The sequence below is a fragment of the Patagioenas fasciata genome, chromosome 1 (assembly GCF_037038585.1).
Source record: "Patagioenas fasciata isolate bPatFas1 chromosome 1, bPatFas1.hap1, whole genome shotgun sequence".
Classification (NCBI taxonomy): domain Eukaryota; kingdom Metazoa; phylum Chordata; class Aves; order Columbiformes; family Columbidae; genus Patagioenas; species Patagioenas fasciata.
Window position 1 is genome coordinate 107,791,378 of NC_092520.1, and position 14,933 is coordinate 107,806,310.

Consider the following 14,933-nt stretch of genomic DNA (forward strand, 5'->3'; position numbering starts at 1 on the left):
TACTTATTATTTCTAACATTTTTTATTTTCCAGATATTATTTCTTTAGCTGAAATCTCCTTCAGCTTGTTTACCAAGCTCAGTAACTGCCAATAGTAACAGTGAAGAATGACTTGAGCTTTCTCTGGACCAAATTCTGAGGTTTCTACTTAAAGTTTATTTGGTTCTTTGTCAGACAAAATTTCCATGAGCTTTCAATGGTCTTTGCCTTTCAAAAGAGGAGTATAAGCCATTTTACAGGATGCAGAGTAGTCTATGTAAAGAGTTCACCAAACTCTTTGCAGAGTTGAAAAGCGAGGCTAAGCATGAAAACTTTAGATGCCACTAGGGGACAGAAGATGAAGTCTCTCCTAGTCTTGTTTATAACATATGGCCCTTGAAGCATGGAAATTTTGGTTCTCTAAGTCCTTTACCAATGCACAAACAAAATTAGGTATTCATTAATCTTCACTAATCATTACAGGCTGGAAAATAAATACTTGGATGTTTCCACAGAAACTGTGTGTATTTGTGTAATCCACTCAAGCCAGAGACAATATCTAAGCCATCACTGTAAACTCTCCTCATCCTGCATTCATCCTAACTTGAACCTAGACTGATGCCTAAATCAGGATTAAATTATACTACCACAGTCAGCAGGATTAGGATGAAAGCCTTTTCCACACTGTTCTAAAAATGCCCACAGAGCCAGCACCTGATGCTGAGCACAGAGACAATGTCTTTTAAATGCATGGTGTTAGACCAGGCAGCTGTTTTGACAGCTCCTAAGTTGAAGGATGCTAGACAGTGATTCTCTACATCTGAAAGAACTTCGCCATTTTAAAATAAAAGTGTAAAAGTTAGATTGAGTTCTTCTCCTGTAGGTATTTATTTGAATTATACCTATGGTTTCAGTGGGAAAAGAATTGTGTTCATTGTTTTAATGTACCAGTACATTACCTTCCCAGGTACCCCGTATTTAAATGAAATGTTGCCATTAGTTTTCACATTTTATTTATAAGAAGATACATTCTACAATTTAAATTAATCCCTGGAGGAAGAGCTATAAAAGAGTATTGTTAATATTGTTGTGACATCAATTTCTAGAATTCATTGGTTTTTTCTTACAGAAATACACAGTTCTATCATTAAAATACATACACATGATTAAAAGTCTGAAAAATAAAAATTGATTAATTGAGTCCATGAGAATTTAGAAATATGCCAGCATGTTTTTCTCTTGTATGCTAACAAAACAGTAAAAAATCAGGAAAGAATAGCTCCCAACCTAAACTCTAGAAGGAGGAACTAAAAACAAACAAGCTAAAGGCAGAAAATAATGTTAGATGTGATATTAAATAACTTCTAAGGATTACAGAAAAATAAATTGAAACTAAGGCAATGCTACTTAAACATCCTGAGGAAAACCACACAACTGAAACAATCTGTATCCTTTTTCTTCTTATTATTTCTTTTGTGTGTTCTTCCTTGCTCTAAATATTTAGAGCCATTCATTGCATTCAAATAAGCCTTATCTTCTGATTATGGACACAATTTCACTTTGCTTAGGTGAGTCAGTGGCAGCCAGAGCTTTAAATCCCCAGAAGATGCAAATTAGTTAAAAAATCTAGAGCCCCTTTCATCTTCTGCCAGCAGAGGATCTGGCCCTGGGTACTTAAATACAGGACAGCCAAAAAAAGTACACTGTCAGGAAAAAGGCTCCATTTGCTGCTACTTTGCCAGTCCAAACTAAACTGCAACCTTTTTTTTTTTTTTCATAAAATATGTCATGTAGACATCAAAAATATTCTTTGTGGGCAAGAGAAATTCTGCCCAACCTCACAGATACATGGAAAACAAAGGATAATGAAACAGACAAAAGAAGGTCCATTTGCACACTCATTTCCCACAAGACTTCTTCACTTCAGCTTGCAGAGACATTAGGTGGCAGGCCAAGAAAGTAAAATAAAAGCATCCGAGCAATGGATCTGCAGCCAAACCATTGCTTGCTGACACCAGCGCTACTGCGTCAGCTGCTGAGGCTGAGGTTAAGGTAACAGCTCATCCACCCCAGACAACCAACAGCTCGACCACTGCTGCAGCTTAGTATGTAAGAAGAAAGCTATTCAGTAGGGCAACTTTGTGAAAATCTTATCTCTTCCTGCTTTAGACAACATCTTCTCTAAGATACCCAAGTGCAGAGCTATTTCAGACTCTTCATTTCCCTTTTCCTTCACGAATAGGAGTACCTGTACCTGCTACAAAGGAGGGGGGATATTTAAAGCTCCAAAGTCATGGACAAATAGTAAGTACTTTACTTCAGACTTAACAAGTGAGTCAGCAGTCAGATTCTATTTCCTCTGCTGAAGTCAGAAAACAAATTAAGCTGACAGCAGGCATCTAATGGTGATGACATCACCGAGAGTGGAGTTATTTTCAGTCTCCACCGTACTGGTAAAGGAGAAGCATAAAAGAGAGGAAGGGAAGCCTAACTTTTTCTCATGCCTACTCCTAATATATTTCCTTTGCACCCACTCCCTCAAATTAGGTATTTTTCCAATGGTCATTCCATGCTCAAAAGTATATATGCATTTTTCAAAGGCTTGTAACTGAATAGATTTTTTCTCTCTTTCTCTAGGGAACACCAACACCTAAGTTTAACTGCAATTTTAGCCTTGTATTAAGTGGGAACAAGTCCTCCAAACACTTTAGAATTGCACCTAAATAAAACACAGAAGAGTTTAAACCATTTGCCAAAATATTCAAAAGTGACCGTACATGGAGTCTGTCAGTCTTTAGATGCCCAACCTATGGGCCCTGGAGAACAGTATAGAATGTAGCTCTACATCTGCAAAAATACCCCTCTCTCAAGTGCATTCCGTACTTTTAAAGAGCAGGTGAAAAAGCTTCTGCTTTTTGACAGCACAAAGGATGTACTTTGAAGAGTTTTCGAACTTGGAAAAAATACACTTTCTAGGACAGCAGCTGAGAGACACTATTAAGGTGGATACAAGAAGACTCAAGGGGATACAGGGAAGAGCAGGGCTTTCTGCCTGAGACGCCTGAAGAACAAAGTGACATAAAAAATGCATGAGGCTGAGAAGCAGTAAGAAAGAAGATACAGAATGATAGGGCACCATGAATAAGGCAAAGACTAAAATGGGACAAGCGAAATAATCCAGGACAGAGTTCTGCTGAGCCACAAAGCTGAACCCAAGCAAGAAGCAGAAAGAATTGAAGGTGCAGAAATGCCAAGAGAGATGGGAACAGTTTGGCTTTGTCAGTGAGTGATGAGACGCGAAGTGATGCGAATGTTGCAGCAACAGGACTGCAACTCCTGGCAATGGCAACGACAGGAAATGTTGAATTGCAAATATGCAGCTCCTGAAGGTACATGATTTAATGAGAAGTTGATGACTTGACAAGGAGGATTTGAGAGGTTTCTTGCATAGCAAATGGGAAGGTATTAAGAGAAAGGGTTTAGGTGTGAAAAGGGGAAGGAAAGTTCTGGACGTGCCACATGCAATGTGAAGATATGTAAAAGCAAGGATGTCTGGGCAAGAAAGAGGAGGTGTGCTCAATAAGAAAACAGATGTACACAAGGTCGGTGACCACCTCAGATCCACTGGATGTATTGCATGGAGAGCAGGCAACCTGCTTCTTCTGCCAAGTGCCAACTTGGACCTGTGTCAAAAGGAGGAAGAACACCTTGAAAGAAACACAAGAACAAAGTTAAGAGAACCAGGCTTGTCTTCAGAAGATAAAATGGAGAAGAAGAAATGTACAGAGAATTAGAGGACTGAGAAAAGGCAGTCAGAGCTGGCTGGAAGGAAATTAGTGACAGATTTCCTGCTTGTCTCCAAGGAAAAATAAACCCAGTGTGGAATGTAACCCTTTAAACAAAAGCATTGGTGCATCACTAATGTAAAAGGGGTTTCTGTGGACTGAAGTGGACAAATTTTGTAATATAGATGACTGATGCTTTAAGGAGCTCACAAAGGATCTCTTTGTCCTGAGACACTAATAAACAAAAAAAAATCTGCAGCAATGAAATTAATAATTAAAGAATCCTTGCAACAGACCAATACAGTACTCTCTCGAGACAGCCATCTTATTGTAATTTACACTCTCTCCTAACCAACGTCATTAGTAGTGGTTCTAGAAAGCACAAAGGAATGAGACACTGAAATACTGCAGGAACACTGTCAACACTGATCAAAGCCCTCATCGTAGCTTTTGTTCAACTAGGGCAAGCAGCTCATTTGTGCACAGCAGCGGAGCATTCATTTTGGTGAAGCAGGCAAAATAACGTCATTCCTTCCTGAAAATTGTGATTTTTAAAATAGCTTCTTTGAAGTCAGACAAAGTTTCAGTTTTGCTGAAAGTGGATCAGTAGAGGAGGAATATAATCCTGGCAACTTGTTTAATCCTTTCTTCTGTCTGCAGTGATGTAATACCAAAGACTCTATTAACTTGTGGGCCCACTCATGAGCTGAAAATTTGCTTCTAACTGCAAACATTTAGCTGAAGCCATTGGAAATTTTATCTGGTTGCAACTGATGGAAGGAGACACTGAATAGCTGTTTGTTTCATTAATCTTGTATCGAGTGACTCCAAAAAAGAAAATATTGGCAGATGTCTAAAACTGCTTAGAGCATATCTATGGCTTATCACTATTAACACATCAGCCTTTCCGATTCCTTGTGATTCACTAAACATTGACACAAAAATTATTATACAGGATTAACTGGCTATTCATTTCCAAGGCACAACTGCTCTTTATATGCTCTTTAGAATTGTTTTGCTCTTTTTCTTCTTCCCTCTTTAAAAAGCCATCTCCTCAGCCTCCCCTTTCTGTTTCCTACCAAAATGTTATATTACCTTCCTTTTCACTTCATGCAGAATGACTAACAAGACTAAAATCTTCCATGACCTGTTCTCCACCTAAAGATGATCAGGAGTCTGAAGCACCTTTCTTATGAGGAGAGACTGGGAGAGCTGGGTCTGTTCAGCCTGGAGAAGAGAAGCCTGAAACGGGATCTCATCAATGTTTTCAAATATCTCCCATGTGGGTATCAAGAGGATGGGGCCAGACTCTTTCCAGTGGTGCCAAACGACAGGATGAGGGGCAATGGGCACAGACTGCAGCACAGGAGGTTCCATCTAAACTTGAGGAGAAACTTCTTTACTTCAAGGGTGACAGGACACTGGAACAGGCTGCCCAGAGATGTTGTGGAGTCTCCTCTGGAGACATTCAAAATCCACCTGAAAACATTCCTGTGTGATCTGCTCTGGTGAACCTGCTTTAGCAGGTGTGTTGGACTAGATGACCTCCAGAGGTCCCTTCCAACCCTAATCATTCTGTGAATCTGTGTAAGGTATCTTGTCTGATCTAGTAGCAGGTCAAGTCCATACCACTTATTACCTTAAGCACACCATAGCTGAGAGCCTTTCACAGCTCAGACAGCACAGACTTTATAGTTTCTGACTCACCTGTCACATACAGACCTTTTTGCAACACCAAAGCTTGAAATAAGGGACCATGTCTTCACACAGCCTTCAGCTGCTCTGCCAAACTGGATAAATATTCCTGCCTCCTCATCTTGCTACTCCTTTTGGCAAGGTTGTGACTCTGAAGCAAGGCTTTGAGGATGTCTTTGCTCCATCAAATAGGACAAAGTGGGTCAACACAGCAGGGACAGAGCATGGTACCCATGAGGGGGACCAAGTTGTTTCAGCTAACACGTTTCTCTTCACTCCTTCTAGACAATGAGCTGTTTTCCATCACAGTCATGCCTCCATTTAGAAAGCACTGACTTTGCGTGACGGAAATGAGCACTCAGTGTGGAACTCTGGCATCACATGGTCCTGGAATGATTGCTGGGGATCTAAAATACCCATATCCAGAGTAGGCACCTTTTCACAAGTAAATCACCCATGGGACACAAGGAAGGGTGCCAGTATGCTTTGGATTTTGCCAAGTAGTGAAGAAATGCTTCAGGGTAGGTCAACCATCACTGAAGTTTCTTTTTCACAGAAGTCATATATCAAGATGTCACTGTTTAACCCAAGCTAGCAATCAAACCCACAATAGCTGCTCACTCACTCCCCCCATTCTCAGATAGGGGAAAGAAGCAAAAGAGAACAGAGAAATTCATGGATTGAGATAAACACAGTTTAATAAAAAAAAAAAAAAAAGATATACTGCTACTAATGTATGTAAAATGGAAATAGAGTATAAAATTAAAGATACTCAGTGCAATTCTTCACAAACTCTGTGCTGAACAGCCAGTCCCAGGAAGAGAGCACCCTGGTCCCAGAGGATCCCAGGAAAACAAACAAAAAAAAAAGAAGCAAAAAAGCAGAAAGGCCCAGAAGTCAGCTGCCAAATGGCAGGATGGCAAAAGGCCAAACTAAAACATGCTCCTGACTGGAACTCCATCAAAACAGAGCAGAACTGCAACAGGTTTCCACTTCCCTAGCCAGAAAACCCAGCTCTCATTAAATATGAAGCATGATACTAATGGCATGGAATATTCTCATTGATCAGTCTGGATGTCAGTCAAGGTCTATCCCATCTATGCCCCCCTTCCCAGCTGCCTCACACCTGTGGGCAGAGCACTCAGAAAGACTTTGGCTCCCAGACAACAGCTAAGATAACAGTAAGCTCTTTATATCCTCTTTGTTCCAACTTACAAACACTGGAAAGTTACTTGAAGAAAAACCTTAACCCTGTTCATGGGTATTATATTCTTGTTCTCAAGCTCAATTCAAACAACTGTGCTAGCTACAAAAAAAGAAAAGCTTCTAACTGCATGAAGAAAATTAACCCACTTTCAGTCAAACGAGCACATGACGAATACAAGGGAGTGTGAACCCGGCATGTACCTGAACTATGAGGGGGCGAGGGTTCAGGGCAGGAATTGCCCAGCTGCACTGGAACAGCAGACATCATACATGGAGACGAGGAAAATACTACATGCATACAGCCTGTTGTACAACCTGCACAATTATGATCCTTTGTGATTTACATTTGATGATACAACAAGCTTTATTGATCACTGGCAAACACAGGCATGGCCACAAACCTGGGCCCCCCTCTAAATGGTACTGCTTTGTTCTCCACAGTGGAAAAGGCAAGACACAAATGTGAGATGTTGGAGGAAGAGCAAGTGAACTGTCTTGAGAGAATACATGGATCTTTCAAATCAGTAGAGGCAGAAACCTGTATTTTTAGGTCTGATCACTTCAACAGCAGGTATTTCAGAAAAGACCAGCAGACTGCTGGGAATGAGAATCAGGTGTTGTCAAACAGGATAAAGGGAAACTGTTAGCTCAATCAGGAGAATCCTGTTGAGTGTAATTAAGGGTCAGGAAAGAGAAAGTAAAGGTTTCTAGATTTAAAGGGATTCTTGGGTAAGAGACACTGGATAACCTTTAAAAGGAAGCAAAGAGTAAGATTAATGCTAGATTATTTGGTGGGTAGATTCCAAAGAGACCTAGGGACATTGAAACTATTTAATTGGGGGAGCAAAAAAATCACGAAATTGAGCTAGTAAGGTTAGATCCCAAGAAAACTAGATAAACTGGGCTTTGCTTATCAGCAGTCTCTTTAAATCAGACTTAATTTAACAACAATCATAGAAAGGTATGTAACCTTTAAACTCCCAGGTCTGGGGGAGGAAACAGGTAGGGTGCATATAATGCTACAGTCTCCTCTATGTCTGGTGTGTTTTATAGCACTAACTTCTGAAGGCGACAAGTTTGTTATTGCTATACTATCTTGTATAATATAATTTAATATTCTACCTCTATCACCTTTGTATTTTTACTTCTGTTTTTGTGAACTTAGGTTGTGTTGTAACCCATGAGAACCCCAGCCCTCTGAGACATCCTTTTTCATACTCTACTGTTTCCTTTTTGTTTCAAAATATCACAATCTGCAATTCTGATCCACTGTTCCAGGGTGACAACTTGTGTTCAGTATTTGATAGCAGGTTTCCATGTAAGATTTCAAAGCTCAGCAAAAGGTTTTTCATACTCTGCAGTGAACAGGATGATCTTTATCACTCAGAAGATAAATCTGAGCTATCCGTATGTACAGAAACACTAAAATGAGTATATACGTTGGAGACAGGTATGCTGTAATTAGACCATATTTTATTGAACTCCAGGTTTCCATTCAGGATGTAGGAACCACAGGCACAATATTTCCTGCTAGTATAGTGACCACAGATAAATCTCAGAGCAGTAATACCATTGAGCCTGATCCATTATGCTTTACTCTTTCAGTGCAGTTTTATGTAAACATATATACATCCAGAAAAGCTAGAGTTTTAAGTGTTGAGTCAGACACCATATCTCTAATACATGCAGGATTTAGAAGCGTTCTTATTATCGTTATCATGTCTTCTACTACACTTGCAGGATCAGAACTTCAAAGAAGAGCCTGCCAGAGGAAATTGTAGGAAATGTTTGCATTCCTGTATGATTCCATCATGCACGAGTCTGCAATGGTGAAAGCACCCTTCAGCAGATGTTGGAAGGGTCAGGTTACGTCTTAATATACAACAGACATTAATTTCAGTCCTTCCCTTTTTAATTATCCATTATAACTCTCTTTAACCCTGGTTCGTATAGCAAATCATGTTGGTGTCTCTGCTATGACAACTTACACCAGCTGGAAACTTCTTGCAGCACTTTGTCTCTCTCTCCCTGGTCTTCGTCAGCTTTCCAAACATCAATGAAACCATCCTTTCAATATCCCAATGAGGTTAAGGAGATGTTCTTCATATTTGCAACTAAAGCACGGAGCAACCAGTTCTAATTAGCACAAAGGCTTCCTTAGTCTATTTTGGCAGGATGTATTTACATTTCTCCAATCAAGGCCTCTTCACACTTTTTAAAACATCATTAAGAAAGAATAAGTCTCCTTAGTTGAAACTTAACTATATTAAGTGACTCTACTAAATTACACAATTGTCCTTTGTGATTTGCTATGAATTAAATCCAGGTGTCTTACGAACAAGAGACTCTCTGCATCTAGTAGCTATACAAATAAATTCTGTTGATTTTTTTTTTTTTTTTTTTTAACTCCTTGGAGGTTTTTCTCATGTAAATTTGGACAGTAGCTTCTGTCTATTTTCTTGTGCATTAAATCAAATTATACACTTCAATACTATGGTTGTAATACTTGAAACTGAATTTCACTCTTTTTCATATTCTATTCATTTTAATCCAGAAAATACTGCATTATAATGCACACCTAATAAACTACTAAACCGTCTAGATGAGTGTCAGATTCTTTCCCGATGCCCTAAGTAGTTTGCTTTGTTTTTCCCCCTTTTTATTTGTATTTTAATAATGCAAGTTCAAGCTCCCACATATTATTCTGATAGTAATATTAGCAAATTAATCATGTTTTATTCTCATTAACTGATTTCCAGGGTATGACTATGGTGATTTACAAACTCTGTCATGAATTCTGCCTTAATTGCAAAGAGTAAGCAGGTACTACTTCAAACCTAGGCAAAGCATTTGGTACCACCTGCCGTAAGCAACCTTCCCAAATTTCTATTTGCACATCAAGATGCCTTCTGTGAGGAAAGACAGGTAAGTCCTATTAACTTGAAGTCTCCCTTTCAATAGGGTGACATTTTAACGAGATTTGTAAGAAGTGAGATCAAAAAATGGTGCCACTTGTGAAGTCCACCTAATTCACATGAGGGCAGTTTAACAGGATTTTATATAGCACTGTAATTTCAGTGCCATATGCTACCCTTTCTCTAAAGACCAAATTTTCCAGTGCAATGCATGTAAAACATCTGTTTGGATGCAATACGATTGCAACCACTTATGCAAAGGTGAAATCAACCCCCACAAGCAAGTCTGGCGACATACAGTTATTAGTGGTGACTAGTCAAGTGGTGATGGCTGTGCCTAGAGGGAAAGAGGGTGAAAGCAAAGGTCTGCTACCACGGGTGAAAGCATGATCTTGCTTCACCCTGAGACAAAGGGAATGAAAAATAGGAGCTGCTGTCCTGAGGCAAAATATCTTCAGCATCTTACTTCTCACAGGGATGACAACCTAACTCTGAGCTTATCAGGATCTGAAACTCAGAATCCCCTGCATCTCCAAGAGATTAACTGTTGTGTTTCTCTTCCCTGTGGAGACAATTTATAGATTATTTTCTTGCCCTGAAGTCTGTTCTTGCATAGTAGCTTCTATTAAAATCCTGATGCAGCTTTCTCCATTATAAAAGTTAAATGTGTGGTAATACTCAAACCCCCAAACAATCAAATGGCATGCTTCTGCCTACCCTCTGCACTCCAGTGCCTGAGAAAAGGTCAGCTTTCTATAGTTTGCAGCCCTCTTATAAGCTAGTGCATAAGATCTTTGCCCTTGCTTTTTCTGGATTTGTAGCATACAGGGAGGGACAAAAGATGACCAACATACAAAATGTAGAGACACTAACTGAAATGTGACACCTACTCTCCTTCTAAATGAGTTTTTAATTCAAACAAATAATTTGGAATAGGTACCTATGGCAGGAAAGGACTAGACGACTACGAAAGGAAAAGATGAGATCATGGATATTTTTTATTTAGAGGAGGTCTTATCATATGAAAAGAGATTGTTTGAACCAGGTTAAATGCAAGCTTAGGTTTATGGGGTTTTTTTACTCTTGCAGTTGCAACCTTTCAGGTGCTCGGGTTCTTTTCCCTAATGGCATGTCTCAGATGTATGTACCTGACTGTGTAGTTGATGCAGGTACAAATGCATTAGCTTTGATAACGTAAAGTGAATTATCCCTGCAAGGCAATAGAAACTGTTGTTTCCAGAGGCATGGAAGGAATTTTTTTTTTTTAATTATGGACTTTACATGAACTCAAGGATTTTTTTTGAAGTCTTGATTTGTGTGTCAAACACATAACATACAACTGCTGTGAATATGAGTTTTCAATTTAACATTACAGCAGACAGTCTGAGACTGAAGTGACCTGGTGTTGATCAGACTACAAAAAAATATTCCTTGCTGTTAACATTACACTATTAAGCATAAAGACTGCCAAGCACTACTGAATTATCTGTTTTCTATTACCTTCTTCTAAATGTCACACCAATAGCTGGACAGAGTTTTGCAAATGGCTCGTTTTTGAATGACACATCCCTGATCTCTCTTCAACCCTTAACTCAAACTTTGATTGGGTTGGTTGCCCTTTTTTTTTTTTTTTTTGCAGACAGCAGGAGGTAAAAAGGGTAGGGTTACTGTTCCCTCGTATAACTCACCAAGTGGCAGCACAAGCAATTGCACCATTTCAAAAGAGAAGCTGATGCAAGGACCAGCCTGAACAGCAGTGAGCAAGAGGAGGGCACAGCAGCTTCTCCTGGCAGTGGTGATGGCTTCAAGTGATCATTCAGCTATGACCTTTTACTCCAGATATGGAAGCCTCTCTAGTACCAGCTGAAGTCCGATTCTTTATAAGCAACTGCCTATCCACTCTTTTGTACCTCTTTGTAGATTGGTATTCATACTTATGTCAATATAAAGTAGTATCAAAAATGCTGCCAAGCAGAAACAGAAGTAGCCTGTGTGCATGCACACACACACGCACACAAACACACATTTTTAATTACTAGCACTCATGCCATTCCTCCCACCCACCAAAACCCTCCAAATATTAAAAGAATGCTAATTTTTATCACGGATGGAGTAAAGCACATGACCTGTAAAAATCTAAAAATGTTTTGGGACAGCAAGGCTGTTGAAAAGTGGCCTTCTCGAAGAGTTTCAAAAAATTTGGCTTTGACAGCAAGACGTCCAAAACCAGCACCCATCTCGAGTTGGTCGTTTACCATTTCTCCTCCATCAGCCAAGCCATCTGACGTTGCAATGGGATGAGTGTTTATTAAAGTGTTTAACATTTTAAGAGAGTGGTGTAAGACCGCATACGTTAGTAGATCTCAGTATATGTTTAGCTGGCCTGTTTGTGAGCCCCACCTCAAATCCTGTGTTCAGTTTTGGGCCTCTCACTATAGGAAAGACATTGAGGTGCTGGAGAGAGTTCAGAGAAGGGTGATGAGGTAGGTGAAAGGTCTGGAACAAAAGTATGATGAGGAGCAGCTGAGGGAACTGGGGCTGTTCAGCCTGGAGAAAAGGAGGCTGCAGGGAGACCTGATCGCTCTCTACAACTACCTGAAAGGAGTTTGTAGCATGGAGGGGGTTGGTCTCCCGAGCAGCAAGTGGTAAGATAAGAGAAGATGGCCTCAAGTTGTGCCAGCCGAGGTTCAGATTGAATATTAGGAAAAAATTCTTCATGGAAGGGTTTGTCGGGCACTGGAACAGGCTGCCCAGGGAAATGGTGGAGTCACCATCCCTGAAGGGGTTTAAAAGGCGTTTAGACGAGGTTCTTAGGGACATGGTTTAATGCTAAAGTTAGGTTAGGTTATGGTTGGCCTCGATGATCCTGAGGGTCGCTTCCAACCTAAATGATTCTATGATTCTAAGATACGGGCTGTTTTCAGAACCTGTGGGGTTTTTTTTGACATCTTTATCTGCATGTCTCTTGGCCTGCAGAAGTATGACTTTCCTGCTTCCAGGCAACCCTTACTCATGCAGTCCAACCACTATGTAAATAGTATTGCTCCCAAAACAAATTCCTGCATCTCAATTCTTCTCCCTCTTTGCCTAATGATATTCTGCACAACACTATGCCTTCTGCCCTGTATTCACTTGCCTCCCAGGTTCTTCATCTGCTCTGCTGTTTATGCAAACAAACTTTACATCTCTCCGTTGGGACCGGCCTGACTCAACCTCGCAGCAGCAGCAGCGCTGGTGGAGAAATCCCACACGGGCTCTTCGTATCAAGAGCCGCTATCACCCTTCAGCCCAGCGGGCCTGCTCGCCACCACAGCGCTGGGCAAAACCGGCTGAGGCTGGATAGCGGCCAAATACGGACGGATCTCACCCCGGGAGCCCGGGCCCCGCACCGGCCCGGCGGCCTGCGGTCACCGAGGGCTTCCCTCACCCGCCGGCCGTAGGCGGTGGCATAACCGCGCCCGTGACTGACCCGGTCCATCCAGAGTCTTGCCCGCGGCTAAACTCGGCTCGACTGCTGCCTCCCGCTGAGCCGGGCGCGCCTCACTGCCCCCACCCCCGGGGCCCGGCCCAGCCCAGCCCGGCCCGGCTCGGCTCGGCTCGGCTCAGCTCAGCTCAGAGAGCCGCCCCGCCCCGCGTGGCGGCGCGGCGCAGCACCTGCGGGCGGTGAGGGCCCCGGTGGCAGCGAACCCGCCCGGCCGTGGCACGCGCAGGCGCCATCAGGCGGACAGGTACGGCCCGGGCGCCATGTTGTGAGCGGAAGCCAGGCCTGAGCGGCGGGCCGGGGGGAGGGCGGAAGCGCGGCCCCGCCTGGCAGCGGGGAGGGGGCGGGAGGAGGGACGGGCGGCGGTAGCGGGCAGCAGTCGCCGCTAGAGCCAGCCGGAGTGTCCCGTGTCCTTCGGAGGGTTCGCTGTCTGCCTCACCTCCCCCGCCTCGCCGCCGGGGTGCGGGAAAGCGGGAGAGCGGAGGCTGCGGGAGCCGGGCGGGGAAGATGCCCCTGGCGCAGCTGGCGGACCCGTGGCAGAAGATGGCTGTGGAGAGCACAGCCGAGAGCAGCACCGAGGTACGGGGCGATCGGGGGGTGGTGCTGCGGGGAAAGTTGTGAAGAGGCGGCGGGACCCAGGGTCCCACCGGCGGCGCCGCTCAAGGGACGGGCAGAGTTTCCCTTCGCGGGTGGGGGGGCGGGAGGAGCTGGGGGACAGTGGCCCGGCGCGGTGACGGGGCGCTGCGAGGCGTCGAGCCCCCGAGCCGCTCGGGGTGAGCATTGGCGCCTGCCGGCCGGCCCCGACGCGCCGCTTCCTCTCCGGGGCACTGACTCACGGCCGGGACCGGCCGGGACTCCCCCGCACCGGGACTCGGGGCGTGTTTCATGGGACAGAGCTGCTCCCGGCTCGCTCCCTCCCCTTCCGCCCCCTTCTCCGGGAGGGAGTAACCTGCTTCTGCGGCGGCCGACTCGGGCGCTTTTGTTCCAGCGCGGTGTCTGGTTACTGTCACGGCGAGTTTTCCTTCCCGGGGCGGCCCCGCCGCCTCCGCCAGCACGACCCGGGGGGGCCGGGGCCTTCCCTCACCTTGCCCGCTGCCCTCGCTTTGCCGAGGCTCTCCCCACGGTGGCCAAGGGCCATCCCCTCCTGGGTACCGCTGTACCCTTATCTAAGCACGATGGGGTTGTCGTTGCAGTTTCGCAAGCGCTTGGGAAACCGCAGGGACGTTTCGCATGGGTGAAGCTGTGTGCTTGGCGGTGTTTCTGGGAACATCCCTGGGATGGAGAGCAGTGTGGTTTCCCGCTGTCGGTAGTGGGGAGTTCGTGTTATGCTGCTGCCGTTGTTAGGCAAGACGCGTGTCAGCTTTCTTAGGCTGAGATAATGAGGGTGGCTGGAAATCAGATTCACCGAGGCCAGAGATACCTTCAGTTACTTTTCATTTTTTTTCCTACAGTGTACTACTGTGTTGGTTTGGATCTATGTAAATGCTACACCTACACAGTCAGTTGTGTTTGTTCTGTGATTCCCTCGTAGCCCACAATGTATGTGCTAGTTTGCAACCAGACTCCCATCTGAAAAGAAGTAGCTTCCTCTGACAGTGCAGCTTCTACCTGAATCTGCTCCAGCTGATATGCAGCCAGGCTGCTTCAAGTGATGCTGAATATGAATGGTATGGACACAGGCCAGTTTACAACAATTATTCACAAGGTTAGGACTTATTCCTAAGTGAGTGAAGCAAAGAGGAACTGATGCAAAGTTCCTGCAGTATCACATGTATCTGTCCTTTTAATATTTGTCTTGTCTTTTTTCTCCTTAAAGTGACTGCAATTTTGATCTGACAGGCAGATCTGTCTTAAATTCTTGCCAGTTACTGT

The 14,933-nt window shown here is 43.5% G+C and overlaps 1 protein-coding gene across 4 annotated transcripts in view; it reads left to right on the forward strand.

The window, feature by feature from the left end:
- The first annotated feature begins 13,409 nt into the window (after window positions 1–13,409).
- Window positions 13,410–14,933, forward strand: part of RPS6KA3 (ribosomal protein S6 kinase A3) — a 76,453-nt gene continuing 74,929 nt past the window's right edge. For all 4 annotated transcript variants that reach the window (XM_071812418.1, XM_071812419.1, XM_065858498.2 and 1 more), the window contains exon 1: window positions 13,410–13,640. In XM_071812418.1, coding sequence (XP_071668519.1) covers window positions 13,569–13,640 — 72 coding nt within the window. In that variant the 5' untranslated portion in view covers window positions 13,410–13,568. The remainder of the gene's footprint in view (window positions 13,641–14,933) is intronic.